Source organism: Nerophis lumbriciformis, linkage group LG03 (assembly GCF_033978685.3).
Source record: "Nerophis lumbriciformis linkage group LG03, RoL_Nlum_v2.1, whole genome shotgun sequence".
NCBI classification, from domain to species: Eukaryota; Metazoa; Chordata; class Actinopteri; order Syngnathiformes; family Syngnathidae; genus Nerophis; species Nerophis lumbriciformis.
Window position 1 is genome coordinate 9379287 of NC_084550.2, and position 25353 is coordinate 9404639.

Consider the following 25353-nt stretch of genomic DNA (forward strand, 5'->3'; position numbering starts at 1 on the left):
GTGCGTCCAAACTTATGGCCTGTACTGTTTATCGCATTAATATATCGCACCGGGCCTTAGTACCGTTACGTCCCCATTATTTACTTAACTGCAGAGAGTGTTAGGTGTCTATTAAGTACAAGCTATTGTTTGAAGTGTAAAATGTCGCAAATGGGCATACATGCCAACCCTCCCGATTTTCCCGGGAGACTCCCGAATTTCAGAGCCCCTCCTGAAAATCTCCCGGGGCAACCATTCTCCCGAATTTCTCCCGATTGCCAACCGGACTACAGTATCGGGGGCGTGCCTTAAAGGCACTGCCTTTAACGTCCTCTACAACCTGTCGTCACGTCCGCTTTTCCTCCATACAAACAGCGTGCCGGCCCAGTCTCATAATATATGCGGCTTTTAAACACACACAAGTGAATGCAATGCATACTTGATCAACGGCCACAGGTGCATTAAAACCAAAACAAACAGGCTAAAGAACAGCTTCTTCCCCAGGGCCATAACCATCCTGAACGGACTGCCCCATTGTCCCTCATAACTGCCTTCTCTTCGGTGCAATAACCCATTCCACCAACCACCCTGTTTTTTTCATGTATATATTGAATTCACCCACCCACCTTTCCTTGCACTTCTATATTTTTTATATTTTTATATATTTACACATTGTTTTTCCAGCATGCACACATCGCACTGTATGGAATGACCTCAATCTCGTTACCCTGCGTAATGACAATAAAGCTGATTCTGATTCTGATACAGGTCACACTGAGGGTAGCCGTATAAACAACTTTAACACTGTTACAAGTATGTGCCACACTGTGAACACTGCAAAAAGTCAGTGTTCAAAAACAAGAAAGAAAAAAATACAAAAATGAGGGGTATTTTATTTGAACTAAGCTAAATTATCTGCCAATAGAACACGATAATTCGGCTTGTCAAGACTTTCCAAAACAAGTAAAATTAGCTAACCTCAATGAACCCAAAAATACCTTAAAATAAGTATATTCTCACTAATAACAAGTGCACTTTTCTTGGTAGAAAAAAAGAGACCTTTTTGCTCAATATGTTGAAAAATATTATTAAATTAAATGCTAGTGCCATTATCTTGACATAATGATATGCGCTCGGCATCATGATTTGTTTTTTCATGCTTATTACTTTAAAAAAGTAGTTTTATACTTGTGAGTGTTGATGACACAGCTTTGCAACAGTTGATATTCTAGTTTCAAGCATGTTTTACTCAATATAGGTCATCAAATGTCAGCAACAAGCTGTAATATCTTACTGAGATCATTTAGGACCAAAACACTTAAAACAAGTAAAACACTCTAACATAAAATCTGCTTAGTGAGAAGAATTATCTTATCAGAAAATAAGATAATTCAAGTATGAGCTTTTAACTTTTTTAACTGTTTTTAACTTTTAAACTGTTTTTTTTATCTAAAAAATTGTTCTTAGGGTAATTTGCATTTGCTTTTTCAATGTGTATTTTTATTTCTGTTTTAAATGTTATTTTTTAGTCTGTCCTTTGCCTCTATTTCTTTGTGGTGTACAGCCCTTTGTTTTTCAACTGTGCTTGTTTTTAAAGGGCTTTATAAATAAAGTTGGTATGGTATAAAACTAATAATTTATTACTTCAAGCATGAAAAAACAAATCATGATGCCGAGGGCATTTTATTATGTCAAGATAATGGCACTAGCATTTACTTCATTTAATATTTTTCAACATATTGAACAAAAAGGTCTCTTGTTTTTTCTACCAAGAAAAGTGCACTTGTTATTAGTGAGAATATACTTATTTTAAGGTATTTTTGGGTTCATTGAGGTTAGCTAATTTGACTTGTTTTGGAAAGTCTTGACAAGCCGAATTTTCTTGTTCTATTGGCAGATAATTTTGCTTAGTTACTCAATATAGGTCATAAAATCTCAGCAACAAGCTGTAATATCTTACTGAGATCATTTAGGACCAAAACCAAAAATATGCTTAGTGAGAAGAATTATCTTATCAGACAGAAAATAAGCAAATATCACCCTTATTTGAGATATTTCATCTTACTTAGATTTCAGTGAACCCACACCAAACAAGAATGACAATCACATTTCGGGAGAACATCCGCACCGTAACACAACAGAACAAATACCCAGAAACCCTTGCAGCACTAACTCTTCCGGGACACTAAATATACACCCTCGCTACCACCAAACCCCGCCTCCCCCCCATCTCCCGAATTCGAAAGGTCTCCAGGTTGGCAAGTATGCAAATGGAAATGATTTCTACTTAAAGCATGTGGTGTAAATCCAGTCTTCTTTCTTCATAATCGCAAGTATTTTCATGCCAAATGTTATTATCTTTCTAACTGTGTGACATCTTTTTTTTCTCTCTCTTTCTCCCACTCTCTGATCTGTTTTTTTCTTCCAACCTCTACCCCGCCATGGATCCAATCACTCCGCTGGACCTCAATCACCTGTGATCGGATGGTTAAAACATTTCCTGTCTCCTGACCAATCCCACGCCTGTTTGTTCCTCTGTGTGTTTCCCCCCTACCCCCCGCCCTCCACCCTCCCTCCCTACTCTTCTTCCGACCTTCTTCTGTCTCTCCTTCCTGGTCTGTGGAAAGCAACTGAAGAATCTTGGGCGGAAGGCAGCTTCTGCGTGCTCGTTAAAAAGAACAATCTTTGCCAGAGGAAAGTTCTGCAGCAACTGTGCTGCAGAACGTGCTCGCAAAAGGGCTGACGGGACGGCTGAGCGCGCTGGCGGCGTGGCGGGGGGGAGGATGCGAGGGCGACACACTCCCCTCGACTAAGCCAAACCCTCGGCCCCCAATTTTTGCCCACTCATTCACAGTCGCATAATTTATAAAGGAATCTGTGCCTCTTAAAGGGACTGCATGGGAGGTGCGAAGACAGGACTACAACACACCTACCTTTTTTTTGTTTTTTCCGTACTGGGACGCACGCGGTCAGGGTGTACAATGACTGGAAATTTTCCTTACAAACAAAAACAAAGTGTCGGTATTTTGTGACCAAAGCATCAATGCCAAAATAATTGAATCTTTTAATTATTTTTGTTGCCAGTGTAGCGTGCATCGCTAAAACCTGTGAATCTCTGAATACATCTGTGTGCATAGTTTTTTTTTTTTTTTTTTAATTCTGGCTCCTCCTGAAAAGATGGAACTAGGACAGCTTCTTTCTGCCTGTAAATATAGTGTACGTCAAAAGAGCAACAACAACAACAAAAAACAACAATGTGAAAATCATGACTGTCTGGGCCTACAGTATGAGGGAACAAACACACATTTACAAAAAAAAATAAAGATGAAGTCGTACACTTGAAGTCATCACGTTCCAACATTGATGACCAAAATCACCTGATTCTTACAAATAAGTTCATTAAATGGGGATGGAAGCAATAATGAATGAATCAGTTATTCTTAAAGGGACAGTACAATGCAAAAAGTCAGTGTCCAAAAACAAGAGAAGAAAAATACAAAAATTAGGGGTATTTTAAATGAACTAAGCCAGTGGTTCTTTACCTTATTGGAGGTACCGAACCCCACCAGTTTCATATGCGCATTCACCGAACCCTGGAAAATAAAATGGTTTTTTTTCAAATTCAAGACAAAGTTATATGTTTTTGGTAACACTTTAGTATGGAGAACATATTCCAAGTAAAAAAGACTTAATTTAGAGTTTTTTGGACACTAGGGGAACATATTCTAAGTAATAAAGACTTAATTTAGAGTTATTTGGTTAGGGTTAGAGCAGGGGTGCTCATTACGTCGATCGCGAGCTACCGGTCGAGCTCGGAGGGTGTGTCAGTCGATCACCAGCCAGGCATTAAAAAAATAGTCCTAAAAATGAGCGATCATAAATCTTCACTATGACGTCACTTGATTGACATTCACGGCACCCGAGGGTCTTCTGAGATGACGCTGGCTGCTGCCAGCTCATTAAAATTACCGACTGGAAGGCGAGAAACACTTTTATTTCAACAGACTCTGGCGCCGTACCTGTCGTCAAAACTCCAAAGACCGACTGCACAGTTGCACAGTTGCGCTAACAAAATGTCTCAGAAAGCTGGCGTGCACAAGCTAGCAAGCTACGGAGTTTGCCGACAATGTATTTCTTGTAAAGTGTATACAAAGGAGTACGGAAGCTGGACAAACAAGATGCCAAAAACCAACCACTTTCATGTGGTATTGGACAGAAAGGAGGACTTTTTTCTCCTCCATTTGAAAATGCGGACATTATCAGCACCACTGTCTGATTCCAATCAATGCAAGTCATCAGAATCAGGTAATACACCAACTTATATACTTGTCTTCATGAAAGAAAGGAATCTATATGTGTTAAACATGCTTGTATTATCTTTAAACACCTTTAACTTGTTAACAATATTAAGTATATGTGTTAAACATGCTTGCATTATCTTTAAACACCTTTAACTTATTAACAATATTAACTATATGTGTTAAACATGATTGTATTATCATTAAACACCTTTAACTTGTTAACAATATAAACTATATGTATTAAACATGCTTGTATTATCTTTAAACACCTTTAACTCGTTATCAATATTAACTATATGTATTAAACATACTTGTATTATCATTAAACACCTTTAATTTATTAACAATATTAACTATGTGTTAAACATGCTTGCATTATCATTAAACACCTTTAACTTGTTAACAAAAACATATATTTCATAAATAAGTAAATATAAATTATATATATGAATGAGGTAGATCCCCACGACTTGATCAATTGAAAAGTAGCTCGCCTGCAGAAAAAGGGTGAGCACCCCTGGGTTAGAGGGTTAGGGTTATAATAAGGCCATGCCGAATAAGGCATTAATAAGTACTTAATAATGATTAGTTAAGAGACAATATGTTACTAATTTGCATGTTAATAAGCAACTAATTAATGGTGAATATGTTCCCCATACTAAAGTGTTACCATGTTTTATTACTGGTGCACAAAATGAACCGTGCATGAACATCACTTTGTTCAAAGGACAAAACCAACAACAACAAATTACACACCTGCAAATCAGTGTGACTTCTGCTGTTGCCGTATCCGTAATACGCAGATAGGGAGAAGTTTTTATTTACACAATGAGTCGGGTGTGTTTTGACCTCCGCCGAACCCCGAGGGTTCCATCGAACCCAGGTTTAGAACCACTGAACTAAGCAAAATTATCTGCCAATAGAACGAGAAAATTCGGCTTGTCAAGACTTTCCAAAACAAGTCAAATTAGCTAACCTCAATGAACCCAAAAATACCTTAAAATAAGTATATTCTCACTAATAACAACCGTACTACTATATGAGTACGTATTTTCTATTGTTTCATTGAAAATAAAACCGCAAAGTCCATTTGGCTGTCATCTGTTTTAATTATGAGACACAATTGTGTCAAAGTCAAGATTTTTTTTGTTTTTACATGCTTGAAATAAGAAATGATTACTTTAAAAAAGCAGTTTTATACTTGTGAGTGTTGATGACACAGCTTTGCAACAGTTGATATTCTAGTTTCAAGCATGTTTTACTCAATATAGGTCATCAAATCTCAGCAACAAGCTGTAATATCTTACTGAGATCTTTTAGGACCAAAACACTTAAAACAAGTAAAACACTCTAACATAAAATCTGCTCAGTGAGAAGAATTATCTTATCAGACACAAAATAAGCAAATATCACCCTTATTTGAGATATTTCATCTTACTTAGATTTCAGTTTTTGCAGTGTAGACTCTATGGCGGAATGTTCTCAACTCCTGCTTCGACACCAGTGTCATATTGAGCAGTTTAATGAAGCCTGTGCCATAGCTGAAATCTTCATGGATGTAGCCTCTACTGGTGAAGTACTTCTACTGGTGAAGTACTTCTACTGGTGAAGTACTTCTACTGGTAAAGTGCTTCTGCTGGTAAAGTACCTCTGCTGGTGAAGTACTTCTACTGGTAAAGTACTTCTACTGGTAAAGTACTTCTGCAGGTAAAGTACTTCTACTGGTAAAGTACTTCTGCAGGTAAAGTACTTCTACTGGTGAAGTACTTCTACTGGTGAAGTACTTCTGCTGGTAAAGTACTTCTGCTGGTAAAGTACTTCTACTGGTAAAGTACCTCTACTGGTAAAGTACCTCTACTGGTAAAGTACCTCTGCTGGTGAAGTACCTCTGTTGGTGAAGTACTTCTACTGGTGAAGTACTTCTACTGGTGAAGTACTTCTACTGGTGAAGTACTTCTGCTGGTAAAGTACTTCTGCTGGTAAAGTACTTCTACTGGTAAAGTACCTCTACTGGTAAAGTACTTCTGCTGGTAAAGTACCTCTACTGGTAAAGTACTTCTGCTGGTAAAGTACTTCTACTGGTAAAGTACTTCTACTGGTAAAGTACCTCTGCTGGTGAAGTACTTCTGCTGGTGAAGTACTTCTACTGGTGAAGTACTTCTACTTGTAAAGTACTTCTACTGGTAAAGTACTTCTGCTGGTAAAGTACCTCTGCTGGTAAAGTACCTCTGCTGGTGAAGTACTTCTACTGGTAAAGTACTTCTACTGGTAAAGTACTTCTACTGGTAAAGTACTTCTACTGGTAAAGTACTTCTACTGGTAAAGTACCTCTGCTGGTAAAGTACTTCTACTGGTAAAGTACTTCTGCTGGTAAAGTACTTCTGCTGGTAAAGTACATCTACTGGTGAAGTACTTCTACTGGTAAAGTACTTCTACTGGTGAAGTACTTCTGCTGGTGAAGTACCTCTGCTGGTGAAGTACTTCTACTGGTGAAGTACTTCTACTGGTAAAGTACTTCTACTGGTAAAGTACCTCTGCTGGTAAAGTACCTCTGCTGGTAAAGTACCTCTGCTGGTGAAGTACCTCTGCTGGTGAAGTACCTCTACTGGTGAAGTACTTCTACTGGTAAAGTACTTCTACTGGTAAAGTACCTCTACTGGTAAAGTACTTCTACTGGTAAAGTACCTCTACTGGTAAAGTACTTCTACTGGTAAAGTACCTCTACTGGTGAAGTACTTCCTGTCGATCAGGGCTGTCCGCCCCAGGGCCTCATGCAGTAAAATTGAAGTGCCCATTTTTGATGTTCTTCACCTTTCAGTTTATGAAACACGGCTAGAAATCAATCCAATGTAGCTATATAAAGCAGTTGGGTATATTTTAGGGGAAAAAAACGTCCTAGCTTTGTGTTAGAGGCGACAAAAGCACACAGTTATTACTATTAGTGGGATTCTCAACTTTTTCCTCATGCAATGATTTAATCCTCCCTAATAACATTTTATATTTTCAGACTATGCCGTGGGGCGATAAAACAATAGGCACTTTGGACAACAATGGATTCTTCACATATGTCCTTCCTGTTCCAAATCTCCACAACCTTTCACACCGTGCCACTGCAAGGCTTCTCTACACTGCAAAAAGTCAGTGTTCAAAAACAAGGAAAAAAAAAATACAAAAATGAGGGGTATTTTATTTGAACTAAGCAAAATTATCTGCCAATAGAACAAGAAAATTCGGCTTGTCAAGACTTTCCAAATTAAGTAAAATTAGCTAACTTCAATGAACCTAAAAATACCTTAAAATAAGTATATTCTCACTAATAACAAGTGCACTTTTCTTGATAGAAGAAATAAAAATGAGACCTTTTTGCTCAATATGTTGAAAAATAAAAAAGGGGAACCGGAGGGTGTGTTCTAACTATCGTGGGATCACACTCCTCAGCCTTCCCGGTAAGGTCTATTCAGGTGTACTGGAGAGGAGGCTACGCCGGATAGTCGAACCTCGGATTCAGGAGGAACAGTGTGGTTTTCGTCCTGGTCGTGGAACTGTGGACCAGCTCTATACTCTCGGCAGGGTCCTTGAGGGTGCATGGGAGTTTGCCCAACCAGTCTACATGTGCTTTGTGGACTTGGAGAAGGCATTCGACCGTGTCCCTCGGGAAGTCCTGTGGGGAGTGCTCAGAGAGTATGGGGTTTCGGACTGTCTGATTGTGGCGGTCCGCTCCCTGTACGATCAGTGCCAGAGCTTGGTCCGCATTGCTGGCAGTAAGTCGGACACGTTTCCAGTGAGGGTTGGACTCCGCCAAGGCTGCCCTTTGTCACCGATTCTGTTCATAACTTTTATGGACAGAATTTCTAGGCGCAGTCAAAGCGTTGAGGGGATCCGGTTTGGTGGCTGCAGGATTAGGTCTCTGCTTTTTGCAGATGATGTGGTCCTGATGGCTTCATCTGGCCAGGATCTTCAGCTCTCACTGGATCGGTTCGCAGCCGAGTGTGAAGCGACTGGGATGAGAATCAGCACCTCCAAGTCCGAGTCCATGGTCCTCGCCCGGAAAAGGGTGGAGTGCCATCTCCGGGTTGGGGAGGAGATCTTGCCCCAAGTGGAGGAGTTCAAGTACCTCGGAGTCTTGTTCACGAGTGAGGGAAGAGTGGATCGTGAGATCGACAGGCGGATCGGCGCGGCGTCTTCAGTAATGCGGACGCTGTATCGATCCGTTGTGGTGAAGAAGGAGCTGAGCCGGAAGGCAAAGCTCTCAATTTACCGGTCGATCTACGTTCCCATCCTCACCTATGGTCATGAGCTTTGGGTTATGACCGAAAGGACAAGATCACGGGTACAAGCGGCCGAAATGAGTTTCCTCCGCCGGGTGGCGGGGCTCTCCCTTAGAGATAGGGTGAGAAGCTCTGCCATCCGGGGGGAGCTCAAAGTAAAGCCGCTGCTCCTCCACATGGAGAGGAGCCAGATGAGGTGGTTCGGGCATCTGGTCAGGATGCCACCCGAGCGCCTCCCTCTGGAGGTGTTTAGGACACGTCCGACCGGTAGGAGGCCACAGGGAAGACCCAGGACACGTTGGGAAGACTATGTCTCCCGGCTGGCCTGGGAACGCCTCGAGATCCCCCGGGAGGAGCTGGACGAAGTGGCTGGGGAGAGGGAAGTCTGGGCTTCCCTGCTTAGGCTGCTGCCCCCGCGACCCGACCTCGGATAAGCGGAAGAAGAAGAAATATTCTTAAATGAAGTAAATGCTAGTGCCATTATCTTGACATAATGATATGCGCTCAGCATCATGATTTTTTTTTTCCATGCTTGAAGTATGAAATGATTACTTTAAAAAAGTAGTTTTATACTTGTGAGTGTTGATGACACAGCTTTGCAACAGTTGATATTCTAGTTTCAAGCATGTTTTACTCAATATAGGTCATCAAATCTCAGCAACAAGCTGTAATATCTTACTGAGATCATTTAGGACCAAAACCCCTTAAAACAAGTAAAACACTCTAACATAAAATCTGCTTCGTGAGAAGAATTATCTTATCAGAAAATAAGATAATTCAAGTATGAGCTTTTAACTTTTTTAACTGTTTTTAAATTTTAAACTGTTTTTTTATCTGACAAATTGTTCTTAGGGTAATTTGCATTTGCTTTTTCAATGTGTATTTTTATTTCTGTTTTAAATGTTATTTTTTAGTCTGTCCTTTGCCTCTATTTCTTTGTGGTGTACAGCACTTTTTTTTTCAACTGTGCTTGTTTTTAAAGGGCTTTATAAATAAAGTTGGTATGCAGAGGTGGGTAGTAACGCGCTACATTTACTCCGTTACATCTACTTGAGTAACTTTTGGGATGAATTGTACTTCTAAGAGTAGTTTTAATGCAACATACTTTTACTTTTACTTGAGTATATTTATAGAGAAGAAACGCTACTTTTACTCCGCTACTTTTATCTACATTCAGCTCGCTACTCGCTACTAATTTTTATCGATCTGTTAATGCACGCTTTGTTTGTTTTGGTCTGTCAGACAGACCTTCATAGTGCCTGCGTTTCAACAAATACAGTCACAGGTGACGTTCACTACGTTCCACCAATCAGATGCAGTCACTGGTGACGTTGGACCAATCAAACAGAGCCAGGGGTCACATGACCTGACTTAAACAAGTTGAAAAACTTATTCGGGTGTTACCATTTAGTGGTCAATTGTACGGAATATGTACTGTACTGTGCAATCTACTAAAAAAAAGTTCCAATCAATCAATCAAAAATTTGAAGGAAAAAAGACCCTTTTTTTATTTCAACCGTACACCCTGTCAAAAGCCTAAAGACTGACTGCACAGTTCCTGTCTTCACAATAAAAGTGCCGCTCCATCGCGCCTGCGCTTTCAAAATAAGAGTCTCCGAAAGCCAGCGCAAACAAGCTAGCAAGCTACGGAGTTTGCCGCCAATGTATTCCTTGTAACGTGTATAAAAACGAATATGGAAGCTGGACAAATAAGATGCCAAAAACCAACCACTTTCATGTGGTATTGGACAGAAAGGAAGACTTTTTTTTCTCTTCCATTCGAAAATGTGGACGTTATCATCACTACTGTCATCAGAATCAGGTAATACACCAACTTATATTCTTGTCTTCATGAAAGAAAGGAATCTATATGTGTTAAACATGCATGTATATTCATTAAAACACCTTTAACATGTAAACAAAAACGGCAAAATAAATAAATATAAATTATATACTGTATATATCAATGTATGTATATATATATATATATATATATATATATATATATATATATATATATATATATATATATATATATATATATATATGATATGTGTGTGTATGTTACTCATGAGTTACTCAGTACTTGAGTAGTTTTTTCACAACAAACTTTTTACTTTTACTCAAGTAAATATTTGGGTGACTACTCCTTACTTCTACTTGAGTATTAAATCTCTAAAGTAACAGTACTCTTACTTGAGTACAAATTCTGGCTACTCTACCCACCTCTGTTGGTATGGTATAAAACTACTTTTTTAAAGTAATAATTTCTTACTTTAAGCATGAAAAAACAAATCATGATGCCGAGCGCATATCATTATGTCAAGATAATGGCACTAGCATTTACTTCATTTAAGAATATTTTTCAACATATTGAGCAAAAATGTCTCTCTTTTTTTCTACCAAGAAAAGTGCACTTGTTATTAGTGAGAATATACTTATTTTAAGGTATTTTTGGGTTCATTGAGGTTAGCTAATTTTACTTGTTTTGCAAAGTCTTGACAAGCCGAATTTTCTTGTTCTATTGGCAGATAATTTTGCTTAGTTCAAATAAAATACCCCTCATTTTTGTATTTTTTTCCCCCTTGTTTTTGAACACTGACTTTTTGCAGTGTGCACGTTGAAAAGGTCAAAGCCCGGCGCCGCAAACCTCCTCCCATATTTTTGTTATTGTTTTGGGTCCTTCCGGCAACCCAAACTTTTAAAGTTGAAATACACACGGAGGTGTGTTTAATGTACAGTAGCTGGTAGTGCTTTAGAAAGTGAGCCAAATCTCGTTGTTGCACGGCGGCCGACGCGTCTTGTCCGGCCGCCTCGGAAACCTCGCCTGGTCCCGGTCCGACCACGCGTAGTCCAACTGGTGCTGGCGTTAAATAAAGAACAGTGTAAAAGATCGCTGATTGTGTGTGTATGTGTAAGTGAGTGTGTATGCCTGTTTGTGTGTGTGTGTAAGCATTTCCAGTATTAGATTGTTGTACTGTTACTTGGTGATTTGTAATAAAGACTGACAAAGCCCCTCTTTTGGATAACAAAAACTGCTCCTTATTGACTTTAGGTTAGGCTAGTAGACGCACACAAAACACACACACACACACACACAACTGTCATATAAAATCTGTTTTTATTGTGTACCTGTGACATATTTGCCACAATGCATTATTGTTACTCAGTCTTAGATTATTTTTTTTTTTTACTTAAATGTTCTTATTAAAATGTTTAATCTATTAATGTTTTTGTTTCCTGTTCACTTTCTCTCTTTTTATGTTGTATTTTTTTGTTTATTTTCACAAGTTTGGTAACATTGAGGTGACTTGACCTATCATCCAGAAGTCCCGTTTTTGAAGCTCTGCTAAGGCAAAACTTTTTTTTGTGCTTTTTTTTTTAAACAAAAAAAGTCTCAGCACGTTGTGTAACTCGTAAATAAAAACAGAATACAAATATTTGCAAATCCTTTTCAACTTATATTCAATTGAATATAAAGCAAAGACAAGATATTTAATGTTCGAACTGAGAAAGGTAATTTTTTTTTGCCAATAATCATTCACTTAGAATTTAATGGCAGCAACACATTGCAAACAAGTTGGCACAGGGGCATTTTTACCACTGTGTTACATGGCCTTTCCTTTTAACAACACTCAGTAAAATTTGGGGAACTGAGAACGCCAATTTTTTAAGCTTCTCAGGTGGAATTCTTTCCCATTCTTGCTTGATGTACAGCTTATGTTTTTCAACAGTCCGGGGGTCTCCGTTGTGGTATTTTAGGCTTCATAATGCGCCACACATTTTCAATGGGAGACAGGTCTGGACTACAGGCAGGCCAGTCTAGTACCCGCACTCTTTTACTAAGAAGCCACGTTGATGTAACACGTGGCTTGGCGTTGTCTTGCTGAAATAAGCAGGGGCGTCCATGGTAACGTTGCTTGGATGGCAACATATGTTGCTCCAAAACCTATATGGACCGTTCAACATTAATGGTGTCTTCACAGATGTGTAAGTTACCCATGTCTTGGGCACTAATACACCCCCATACCATCACAAATGCTGGCTTTTCAACTTCGCGCCTATAACAATCCGGATGGTTCTTTTCCTCTTTGGTCCGGAGGACACGACGTCCAGTTTCCAAAAACAATTTGAAATGTGGACTCGTCAGACCACAGAACACTTTTCCACTTTGTATCAGTCCATCTTAGATGAGCTCAGGCCCAGCGAAGACGACGGCGTTTCTGGGTGTTGTTGATAAACGGTTTTCGCCTTGCATAGGAGAGTTTTAACTTGCACTTACAGATGTAGCGACCAACTGTAGTTACATGACAGTGGGTTTCTGAAGTGTTCTTGAGCCCATGTGGTGATATCCTTTACACACTGATGTCGCTTGTTGATGCAGTACAGCCTGAGGGATCGAAGGTTCGTAATATCACCGCTCACGTGCAGTGATTTCTCCAGATTCTAGATGGTGAAATCCCTAAATTCCTTGCAATAGCTCGTTGAGAAATGTTCTTAAACTGTTCGACAATTTGCTCACGCATGTGTTGACAAAGTGGTGACCCTAGTACCCCCACTTTGTTGTAACACATGACTTGGCATTGTCTTGCTGAAATAAGCAGGGGCGTCCATGATTGGCATTGTCTTGCTGAAATAAGCAGGGGCGTCCATGGTAACCTTGCTTGGATGGCAACATATGTTGCTCCAAAACCTGTATGTACCTTTCAGCATTAATGGTGCCTTCACAGATGTGTAAGTTACCCATGTCTTTGTTATGTTTGACTAAGGGGAGATGACGGCAACAGACACCAGTATGTACAATCATTTATTATATATATTCAATATATATATGTATATATAATAATAACAAACAATACTACTAAACTATAGAATGGAGTGTGTGACCAAAATACAAGAGTGTGTGGTGTAAAACTGTGTGTGTAATTAATTGTTGTGTGTAGTGATGGGTTGATGAGGCGTCATGAAGCGTTTCGACACATTGAAAACTGTATTGATACTGTGTCGATACTGTGTCACTAAATACTGACATCTGCTGGACATTAAAAATCCCTACAGGCAACCTATGGACCGACTCAACTGACACTGATTGTATGCCCTAGTACAGGGGTCACCGACCTTTTTGAAACCAAAAACTACTTCTTGGGTACTGATTAATGCGAAGGGCTACCAGTTTGATACACACTTAAATAAATAAATATATTGTCATTTGTAAGTTACACGTAAGTGTGATTTAAACAAGAATAGCTAAATAAATACATTTATATATATAAAAAAAATGGTCTGTCATTCCGTCGTACATTTTTTTTTTCCTTTTACGGAAGGTTTTTTGTAGAGAATAAATGATGAAAAAAAACACTTAATTGAACGGTTTAAAAGAGGAGAAAACACGAAAAAATTTAAAATAAAATTTTGAAACATAGTTTATCTTCAATTTCGACTCTTTAAAATTCAAAATTCACCCGACAAAAAGAAGAGGAAAAACTAGCTAATTTGAATCTTTTTGAAAAAATTCAGAAAAATAATTTATGGACCATCATTAGTAATTTTTCCTGATTAAGATCAATTTTAGAATTTTGATGACATGTTTTAAATTGGTTAAAATCCAATCTGCACTTTGTTAGAATATTTAACAAATTGGACCAAGCTATATTTTTCAGAACAAAAATTTTAAAAGAAATTCAAAATACTTTGAAATAAGATTTAAATTTGATTCTACAGATTTTCTAGATTTGCCAGAATAATTTTTTTGAATTTTAATCATAATAAGTTTGAAGAAATATTTCACAAATATTCTTCGTCGAAAAAACAGAAGCTAAAATATTTATTATTCTTTACAATAATAATTTAAAAAAATTACTTGAACATTGATTTAAATTGTCAGGAAAGAAGAGGAAGAAATTTAAAAGGTAAAAAGGTATATTTGTTTAAAAATCCTAAAATCATTTTTAAGGTTGTATTTTTTCTCTAATATTGTATTTCTAAAAGTAATAAGAAGCAAAGTAAAAAATAAATGAATTTATTTAAACAAGTGAAGACCCATCCATCCATCCATTTTCTACCGCTTATTCCAAGTGAAGACCAAGTCTTTAAAATATTTTCTTGGATTTTCAAATTCTATTTGAGTTTTGTCTCTTTTAGAATTAAAAATGTCGAGCAAAGCGAGACCAGCTTGCTAGTAAATAAATACAATTTAAAAAAAATACAGGCAGCTCACTGGTAAGTGCTGCTCTTTCAGCTATTTTTAGAACAGGCCAGCGGGCGACTGATCTGGTCCTTACGGGCTACCTGGTGACCGCGGGCACCGCGTTGGTGACCCCTGCCCTAGTATATACAATAATATTGTATTTCATTTAGGATTATTTCATATCTTCATTTAAATAAAAATATATTTTTATCTTTTTTTAGATACAGTCAATAAATAATGTGAACATGTATCATAACATGGAAATCTAAGAGAACGTGTTGTGGATGATTGTGGACTGGGAATTTTTTTAATTTAATTTTTTTACACATTTTTATAAAAAAAATAAAAAAGTTTTTCCGACGTATTACATTTTAGACAATTTCTCTTCTTAGTTACTATTTCTCCGGCTGTAGAAAAGACCCGCTCACAGGGCACAGATGATCCAGGGCGCGAGAGAGGCGTCAAGAGGTACGAGTCCAAAATGGGGGGGTCGAGGATGGAGCACGGCAGTCCAAATCACAAGGGAGCACAATGGTTAAGACTCGGGAAGGAAGGTACAACAAGCCAACTACGGGAGAACAAGCAAGGATGTCAGACACGAGGGAAAAACGCAGAGATAGAGAGAGAGAGCATAAGCCTTACGGTATCCAAAGAGGTAATCTAAGTTCCCGCATGGATCCTTGGGTCCACTGGTCCTTTATCCAGCTCGCCCTCATCAGTCCCAGGTGTGCAGATTGCCGATTGTCTGCAGGCTTGTCGCTGCGTGGGCGCGCTTGGCTGAGCGTGAGCGGGCGAGCAGCCAGAGGAGGAACTGTGACACTCAGTTGCAGGAGGGCAGCGGGTTCGAATCCGCGCCGTGAAAAACTTAACTTCCAATAACAATTTGAAACGTGGACTCGTCAGAACACTTTTCCACTTTGCATCAGTCCATCTCAGATGAGCTCGGGGCCCATCGAAGCCGGCGGCGTTTCTGGGTGTTGTTGATAAATGGCTTTCGCTTTTGCATAGTAGAGTTTTAACTTGCACTTACAGATGTAGCGACAAACTGTAGTTACGGACAGTGGTTTTCTGAAGTGTTCCTGAGCCCGTGTGGTGATATCCTTTACACACCGATGTCGCCTTTTTGATGCAGTACCGCCTGAGGGATCGAAGGTTCGTAATATCATCGCTCACGTGCAGTGAATTCTCCAGATTCTAGATGGTGAAATCCCTAAATTCCTTGCAATAGCTCGTTGAGAAATGTTCTTAAACTGTTCGACAATTTGCTCACGCATGTGTTGACAAAGTGGTGACCCTACTACCTGCACTCTTTTACTACGAAGCCACTCTGTTGTAACACATGACTTGGCATTGTCTTGCTGAAATAAGCAGGGGCGTCCATGATTGGCATTGTCTTGCTGAAATAAGCAGGGGCGTCCATGATAACCTTGCTTGGATGGCAACATATATTGCTCCAAAACCTGTATGTACCTTTTAGCATTAATGGTGTCTTCACAGATGTGTAAGCCACCCATGCCTTGGGTAACTTACACTTAACTTTGTTATGTTTGACTAAGGGGAGATGACGGTAACAGACACCAGGGGGCATATGTACAATGATTTATTATATATATTCAATATATATATATATAATAATAACAAACAATACTACTAAACTATAGAATGGAGTGTGTGACCAAAATACAAGAGTGTGTGGTGTAAGACTGTGTGTAATAAATTGTTGTGTGTTACCGTGATGTTGAAACGAGGAGAGGGAACAAGGCGGGAAGACAGTCCGAGGGGCAGGCAGATGATCCAGTGCGCGAGAGAGGCGTCAAGAGGTACGAGTCCAAAATGGGGGGTCGAGGATGGAGCACGGCAGTCCAAATCACAAGGGAGCACAATGGTTAAGACTCGGGAAGGAAGGTACACCAAGCGAACTACGGGAGAACAAGCAAGGATGTCAGACACGAGGGAAAAACGCAGAGAGAGAGCATAAGCCTTACGGTATCCAAAGAGGTAATCTAAGTTCCCGCATGGATCCTTGGGTCCACTGGTCCTTTATCCAGCTCTCCCTCATCAGTCCCAGGTGTGCAGATTGCCGATTGTCTGCAGGCTTGTCGCTGCGTGGGCGTGCTTGGCTCAGCGTGAGCGGGGAGCGTGTCCGGACGAGCAGCCAGAGGAGGAACTGTGACACTCAGTTGCAGGAGGGAAGCGGATTCGAATCTGCGCCGTGAAAAACTTAACTTCCGATAACAATTTGAAATGTGGACTCGTCAGACCACAGGACACTTTTCCACTTTGCGTCAGTCCATCTTAGATGAGCTCGGGACCCAGCGAAGCCGGCGGCGTTTCTGGGGTGTTGTTGATAAATGGCTTTCGCTTTTGCATAGTAGAGTTTTAACTTGCACTTACAGATGTAGCGACAAACTGTAGTTACGGACAGTGGTTTTCTGAAGTGTTCCTGAGCCCGTGTGGTGATATCCTTTACACACTGATGTCGCTTTTTGATGTAGTACCGAAGGTTCGTAATATCATCGCTCACGTGCAGTGAGTTCTCCAGATTCTAGATGGTGAAATCCCTAAATTCCTTGCAATAGTTCGTTGAGAAATGTTGTTCTTAAACTGTTCGACAATTTGTGAATGACTGAGCATTTCATGGAAGCTGCTCTTATATCCAATCATGGCACCCACCCGTTCCCAAATAGCCTGTTCACCTGTGGGATGTTCCAAATAAGTGTTTGATGATCATTCCTCAACTTTATCAGTCTTTTTTTGCCACTTGTGCCAGCTTTTTTGAAACATGTCGCAGACATCAAATTCCAAATGAGCTAATATTTGCAAAAAATTACAAATTTTCGAGTTCGAACGTTAAATATCTTGTCTTTGCGGTGTATTCAATTGATTATAAGTTAAAAAGGGTTTGCAAATCATTGTATTCTGTTTTTATTGACCATTTACACAACGTGACAACTGGGTTTTGTATTATAAAATAATAGATGTATAATGAATAACTGTTATAATTGAATATTAAGAGTATTTGAAGGTTTAACTCCTACTTTGTTTACCTCAGTGGCAACCTCTTTAAAGTTTTATAATCAATCAGAAAATATCAAGCACCTGAAAGTCAAACATGGACAAGTCTGGAGAGAGTGTTTCACATTTTTCCCATCCTGCCTTGTAATTGATTAAAATGGGTGTAATTTCACATTTTTATGGTGATGGGACGTTTTTATAATATCCACAAAGTTCAGTGAGCAGGTTGTGTTATGTGTGTTGACTTTTTGTGCTGGCTGAAATTTTTTTCCCCCGTGCCATGACTAGGAAAGGTTGTTTGGATTGGGTCATATGCGTAAATGCTTCAAGAAATTTCACATCATGGTCACTGACCTGCTATCCACAGGATGTGAGTTCAAACCCCGGCCGAGTCATACCAAAGACTAAAGAAATGGGAGCCATTACCTCCCTGCTTGGCACTCAGCATCAAGGGTTGGAATTGGGGGTTAAATCACCAAAAATTATTCCTGGGTGTGGCCATCGCTGCTGCCCACTGCTCCCCTCACCTGAACAAGGGGATGGGTCAAATGCAGAGGACAAATTTCACCACATCTAGTGTGTGTGTGTGACAATCATTGGTACTTTAACTTTACTTAACTTAAGCTAAAAACACTTTTGACCCAGTTACATTTCTAGTTTCAATGCTACATTTTAGTTTATAGTTTAAAACTTGAAAAATCTAATAATATACACTAGGACAAACGAGCATCTGCACCTTTATCCAGATCTGCACCACCCTCCCATTTAGTGTTGCAATACTATAATTTTCTTTTCCCCATACTGTCACTCCCAAGTATAGTGTAGCAGCGCCCCCTACTGACCAATTTGACTGTAAAAAATCTCATCGTGTCCTCACTACATTAGTAGAATTCCTCTGTGTGTGTGAAGTGAACTATATTTATATAGCGCTTTTCTCTAGTGACTCAAAGCGCTTTTACATAGTGAAACCCAATATCTAAGTTGCATTTAAACCAGTGTGGGTGCCACTGGGAGCAGGTGGGTGAAGTGTCTTGCCCAAGGACACAACGGCAGTGACTAGGTTGGCGGAAGCGGGGATCGAACCTGGAATCCTCAAGTTGCCGGCCACTCTGCCAACTGAGCTATACCACCCCCGGTGTGTTGTGTGTGTATATATACTTGTGAGTTTGATTGAATGTTTGCACACAAAGAAGCTCATTTGTTTTGTAAGTAACAAGTGAGTGCGCAGATAACCTTTGTCACTACCACATCGTTGTGTGTCTTCCTGGTCCAGTGCAAAGGTGAGAGACAAATTGTGCACAATAAATGTTAACACTAAAAGAATAAGTGACAGATGTGTGGGTTTTATTTGCTGCAACATGTGTCATTTCCACTTCTTACTGCAAAATGGGGGGGAAAAAACACGGCCATAACGTTAAGTACACACACACTACCTAATGAGATAGTTCTAGGATAATGGGGTACCTTTTATTTACTGAACTGCAGAGAGTACCCGGCATCTATTTTGTGGGGTATTAGCTAATATTACTAAAATAAAATAAAAAAGAGAAAATATACAAGTGTCTCAAAGAGCTGCACAAGCCACAACGTCATCCTCGGTTCAGATCCCACATCAGGGCAAGGAAAAACTCAACCCAGTGGGATGAGAATGAGAAACCTTGGAGAGGACCGCAGATGTGGCTGACCCCCCCTCCCCAACTCCACCCACCCTTTAGGGGAGACCGATGCAATGGACGTCGAGTGGGTCTAACATAATATTGTGAAAGTCCAGTCCATAGTGGATCTAACATAATAGTGAGAGTCCAGTCCATAGTGGATCTAACATAATAGTGAGAGTCCAGTCCATAGTGGATCTAACATAATAGTGAGAGTCCAGTCCATAGTGGATCTAACATAATAGTGAGAGTCCAGTCCATAGTGGATCTAACATAATAGTGTGAGAGTCCAGTCCATAGTGGATCTAACATAATAGTGAGAGTCCAGTCCATAGTGGATCTAACATAATAGTGAGAGTCTAGTCCATAGTGGATCTAACATAATAGTGAGAGTCCAGTCCATAGTGGATCTAACATAATAGTGAGAGTCCAGTCCATAGTGGATCTAACATAATAGTGAGAGTCCAGTCCATAGTGGATCTAACATAATAGTGAGAGTCCAGTCCATAGTGGATCTAACATAATAGTGAGAGTCCAGTCCATAGTGGATCTAACATAAGAGTGAGAGTCTAGTCCATAGTGGATCTAACATAATAGTGAGAGTCCAGTCCATAGTGGATCTAACATAATAGTGAGAGTCCAGTCCATAGTGGATCTAACATAATATTGTGAATTCCAGTCCATAGTGGATCTAACATAAGAGTGAGAGTCTAGTCCATAGTGGATCTAACATAATAGTGAGAGTCCAGTCCATAGTGGATCTAACATAATAGTGAGAGTCCAGTCCATAGTGGATCTAACATAATAGTGAGAGTCCAGTCCATAGTGGATCTAACATAATAGTGAGAGTCCAGTCCATAGTGGATCTAACATAATAGTGAGAGTTCAGTCCATAGTGGATCTAACATAATAGTGAGAGTCCAGTCCATAGTGGATCTAACATAATAGTGAGAGTCCAGTCCATAGTGGATCTAACATAATAGAGAGAGTCCAGTCCATAGTGGATCCAACATAGTGAGAGTCCAGTCCATAGTGGATCTAACATAATAGTGAGAGTCCAGTCCATAGTGGATCTCACATAATAATGAGAGTCCAGTCCATAGTGGATCTAACATAATATTGTGAAAGTCCAGTCCATAGTGGATCTAACATAAGAGTGAGAGTCTAGTCCATAGTGGATCTAACATAATAGTAAGAGTCTAGTCCATAATGGAACTAACATAATAGTGAGAGTCCAGTCCATAGTGGATCTAACATAATAGTGAGAGTCCAGTCCATAGTGGATCTAACATAATAGTGAGAGTCCAGTCCATAGTGGATCTAACATAATAGTGAGAGTCCAGTCCATAGTGGATTTAACATAATAGTGAGAGTCTAGTCCATAATGGATCTAACATAATAGTGAGAGTCCAGTCCATAGTGGATCTAACATAATAGTGAGAGTCCAGTCCATAGTGGATCTAACATAATAGTGAGAGTCCAGTCCATAGTGGATCTAACATAATAGTGAGAGTCTAGTCCATAATGGATCTAACATAATAGTGAGAGTCCAGTCCATAGTGGATCTAACATAATAGTGAGAGTCCAGTCCATAGTGGATCTAACATAATAGTGAGAGTCCAGTCCATAGTGGATCTAACATAATAGTGAGAGTCCAGTCCATAGTGGATCTAACATAATAGTGAGAGTCCAGTCCATAGTGGATCTAACATAATAGTGAGAGTCCAGTCCATAGTGGATCTAACATAATAGTGAGAGTCCAGTCCATAGTGGATTTAACATAATAGTGAGAGTCCAGTCCATAGTGGATCTAACATAATAGTGAGAGTCCAGTCCATAGTGGATCTAACATAATTGTGAGAGTCCAGTCCATAGTGGATCTAGCATAATATTGTGAGAGTCCAGTCCATAGTGGATCTAACATAATAGTGAGAGTCCAGTCCATAGTGGATCTAACATAATAGTGAGAGTCCAGTCTATAGTGGATCTAACATAATAGTGTGAGTCTAGTCCATAGTGGATCTAACATAATAGTGAGAGTCCAGTCCATAGTGGATCTAACATAATAGTGAGAGTCCAGTCTATAGTGGATCTAACATAATAGTGAGAGTCCAGTCCATAGTGGATCTAACATAATAGTGAGAGTCCAGTCCATAGTGGATCTAACATAATATTGTGAGAGTCCAGTCCATAGTGGATCTAACATAGTGAGAGTCCAGTCCATAGTGGATCTAACATAATATTGTGAGAGTCCAGTCCATAGTGGATCTAACATAATAGTGTGAGAGTCCAGTCCATAGTGGATCTAACATAATAGTGAGAGTCCAGTCCATAGTGGATCTAGCATAATATTGTGAAAGTCCAGTCCATAGTGGATCTAACATAATAGTGAGAGTCTAGTCCATAGTGGATCCAACATAGTGAGAGTCCAGTCCATAGTGGATCTAACATAATAGTGAGAGTCCAGTCCATAGTGGATCTAACATAATAGTGAGAGTCCAGTCCATAGTGGATCTAACATAATATTGTGAAAGTCCAGTCCATAGTGGATCTAACATAAGAGTGAGAGTCTAGTCCATAGTGGATCTAACATAATAGTGAGAGTCCAGTCCATAGTGGATCTAACATAATAGTGAGAGTCCAGTCCATAGTGGATCTAGCATAATAGTGAGAGTCCAGTCCATAGTGGATCTAACATAATAGTGAGAGTCCAGTCCATAGTGGATCTAACATAATAGTGAGAGTCCAGTCCATAGTGGATCTAACATAATAGTGAGAGTCCAGTCCATAGTGGATCTAACATAATAGTGAGAGTCCAGTCCATAGTGGATCCAACATAATAGTGAGAGTCCAGTCCATAGTGGATCTAACATAATAGTGAGAGTCCAGTCCATAGTGGATCTAACATAATATTGTGAAAGTCCAGTCCATAGTGGATCTAACATAATAGTGAGAGTCCAGTCCATAGTGGATCTAACATAATAGTGAGAGTCCAGTCCATAGTGGATCTAACATAATAGTGTGAGTCCAGTCCATAGTGGATCTAACATAATAGTGAGAGTCCAGTCCATAGTGGATCTAACCTAATATTGTGAGAGTCCAGTCCATAGTGGATCTAACATAATAGTGAGAGTCCAGTCCATAGTGGATCTAACAAAATAGTGAGAGTCCAGTCCATAGTGGATCTAACATAATAGTGAGAGTCCAGTCCATAGTGGATCTAACATAATATTGTGAGAGTCCAGTCCATAGTGGATCTAACATAATAGTGTGAGAGTCCAGTCCATAGTGGATCTAACATAATATTGTGAGAGTCCAGTCCATAGTGGATCTAACATAATAGTGAGAGTCCAGTCCATAGTGGATCTCACATAATAATGAGAGTCCAGTCCATAGTGGATCTAACATAATATTGTGAAAGTCCAGTCCATAGTGGATCTAACATAAGAGTGAGAGTCTAGTCCATAGTGGATCTAACATAATAGTGAGAGTCTAGTCCATAATGGATCTAACATAATAGTGAGAGTCCAGTCCATAGTGGATCTAGCATAATAGTGAGAGTCCAGTCCATAGTGGATCTAACATAATAGTGAGAGTCCAGTCCATAGTGGATCTAACATAATAGTGAGAGTCCAGTCCATAGTGGATCTAACATAATAGTGAGAGTCCAGTCCATAGTGGATCTAACATAATAGTGAGAGTCCAGTCCATAGTGGATCTAACATAATAGTGAGAGTCCAGTCCATAGTGGATCTAACATAATAGTGAGAGTCCAGTCCATAGTGGATCTAACATAATATTGTGAAAGTCCAGTCCATAGTGGATCTAACATAATAGTGAGAGTCCAGTCCATAGTGGATCTAACATAATAGTGAGAGTCCAGTCCATAGTGGATCTAACATAATAGTGTGAGTCCAGTCCATAGTGGATCTAACATAATAGTGAGAGTCCAGTCCATAGTGGATCTAACATAATAGTGAGAGTCCAGTCCATAGTGGATCTAACCTAATATAGTGAGAGTCCAGTCCATAGTGGATCTAACATAATAGTGAGAGTCCAGTCCATAGTGGATCTAACATAATAGTGAGAGTCCAGTCCATAGTGGATCTAACATAATATTGTGAATTCCAGTCCATAGTGGATCTAACATAAGAGTGAGAGTCTAGTCCATAGTGGATCTAACATAATAGTGAGAGTCCAGTCCATAGTGGATCTAACATAATAGTGAGAGTCCAGTCCATAGTGGATCTAACATAATAGTGAGAGTCCAGTCCATAGTGGATCTAACATAATAGTGAGAGTCCAGTCCATAGTGGATCTAACATAATAGTGAGAGTCCAGTCCATAGTGGATCTAACATAAGAGTGAGAGTCTAGTCCATAGTGGATCTAACATAATAGTGAGAGTCCAGTCCATAGTGGATCTAACATAATAGTGAGAGTCCAGTCCATAGTGGATCTAACATAATATTGTGAATTCCAGTCCATAGTGGATCTAACATAAGAGTGAGAGTCTAGTCCATAGTGGATCTAACATAATAGTGAGAGTCCAGTCCATAGTGGATCTAACATAATAGTGAGAGTCCAGTCCATAGTGGATCTAACATAATAGTGAGAGTCCAGTCCATAGTGGATCTAACATAATAGTGAGAGTCCAGTCCATAGTGGATCTAACATAATAGTGAGAGTTCAGTCCATAGTGGATCTAACATAATAGTGAGAGTCCAGTCCATAGTGGATCTAACATAATAGTGAGAGTCCAGTCCATAGTGGATCTAACATAATAGAGAGAGTCCAGTCCATAGTGGATCCAACATAGTGAGAGTCCAGTCCATAGTGGATCTAACATAATAGTGAGAGTCCAGTCCATAGTGGATCTCACATAATAATGAGAGTCCAGTCCATAGTGGATCTAACATAATATTGTGAAAGTCCAGTCCATAGTGGATCTAACATAAGAGTGAGAGTCTAGTCCATAGTGGATCTAACATAATAGTAAGAGTCTAGTCCATAATGGAACTAACATAATAGTGAGAGTCCAGTCCATAGTGGATCTAACATAATAGTGAGAGTCCAGTCCATAGTGGATCTAACATAATAGTGAGAGTCCAGTCCATAGTGGATCTAACATAATAGTGAGAGTCCAGTCCATAGTGGATTTAACATAATAGTGAGAGTCTAGTCCATAATGGATCTAACATAATAGTGAGAGTCCAGTCCATAGTGGATCTAACATAATAGTGAGAGTCCAGTCCATAGTGGATCTAACATAATAGTGAGAGTCCAGTCCATAGTGGATCTAACATAATAGTGAGAGTCTAGTCCATAATGGATCTAACATAATAGTGAGAGTCCAGTCCATAGTGGATCTAACATAATAGTGAGAGTCCAGTCCATAGTGGATCTAACATAATAGTGAGAGTCCAGTCCATAGTGGATCTAACATAATAGTGAGAGTCCAGTCCATAGTGGATCTAACATAATAGTGAGAGTCCAGTCCATAGTGGATCTAACATAATAGTGAGAGTCCAGTCCATAGTGGATCTAACATAATAGTGAGAGTCCAGTCCATAGTGGATTTAACATAATAGTGAGAGTCCAGTCCATAGTGGATCTAACATAATAGTGAGAGTCCAGTCCATAGTGGATCTAACATAATTGTGAGAGTCCAGTCCATAGTGGATCTAGCATAATATTGTGAGAGTCCAGTCCATAGTGGATCTAACATAATAGTGAGAGTCCAGTCCATAGTGGATCTAACATAATAGTGAGAGTCCAGTCTATAGTGGATCTAACATAATAGTGTGAGTCTAGTCCATAGTGGATCTAACATAATAGTGAGAGTCCAGTCCATAGTGGATCTAACATAATAGTGAGAGTCCAGTCTATAGTGGATCTAACATAATAGTGAGAGTCCAGTCCATAGTGGATCTAACATAATAGTGAGAG

The 25353-nt window shown here is 39.5% G+C and overlaps 1 protein-coding gene across 4 annotated transcripts in view; it reads left to right on the forward strand.

Moving 5' to 3' along the window:
* The window catches only part of pcsk5b (proprotein convertase subtilisin/kexin type 5b), a 353408-nt gene that overhangs the window by 265652 nt on the left and 62403 nt on the right, over positions 1-25353 (forward strand). Inside the window, exon 21 of one of the 4 annotated variants that reach the window (XM_061933218.1) lies at positions 2607-3322. The exons of 2 other annotated variants lie outside the window; for them this stretch is intronic. In XM_061933218.1, coding sequence (XP_061789202.1) covers positions 2607-2722 — 116 coding nt within the window. In that variant the 3' untranslated portion in view covers positions 2723-3322. Of the gene's footprint in view, positions 1-2606; positions 3323-25353 lie in introns of those variants that run through there. One more of the 4 variants, XM_061933226.1, reaches the window with a different exon arrangement.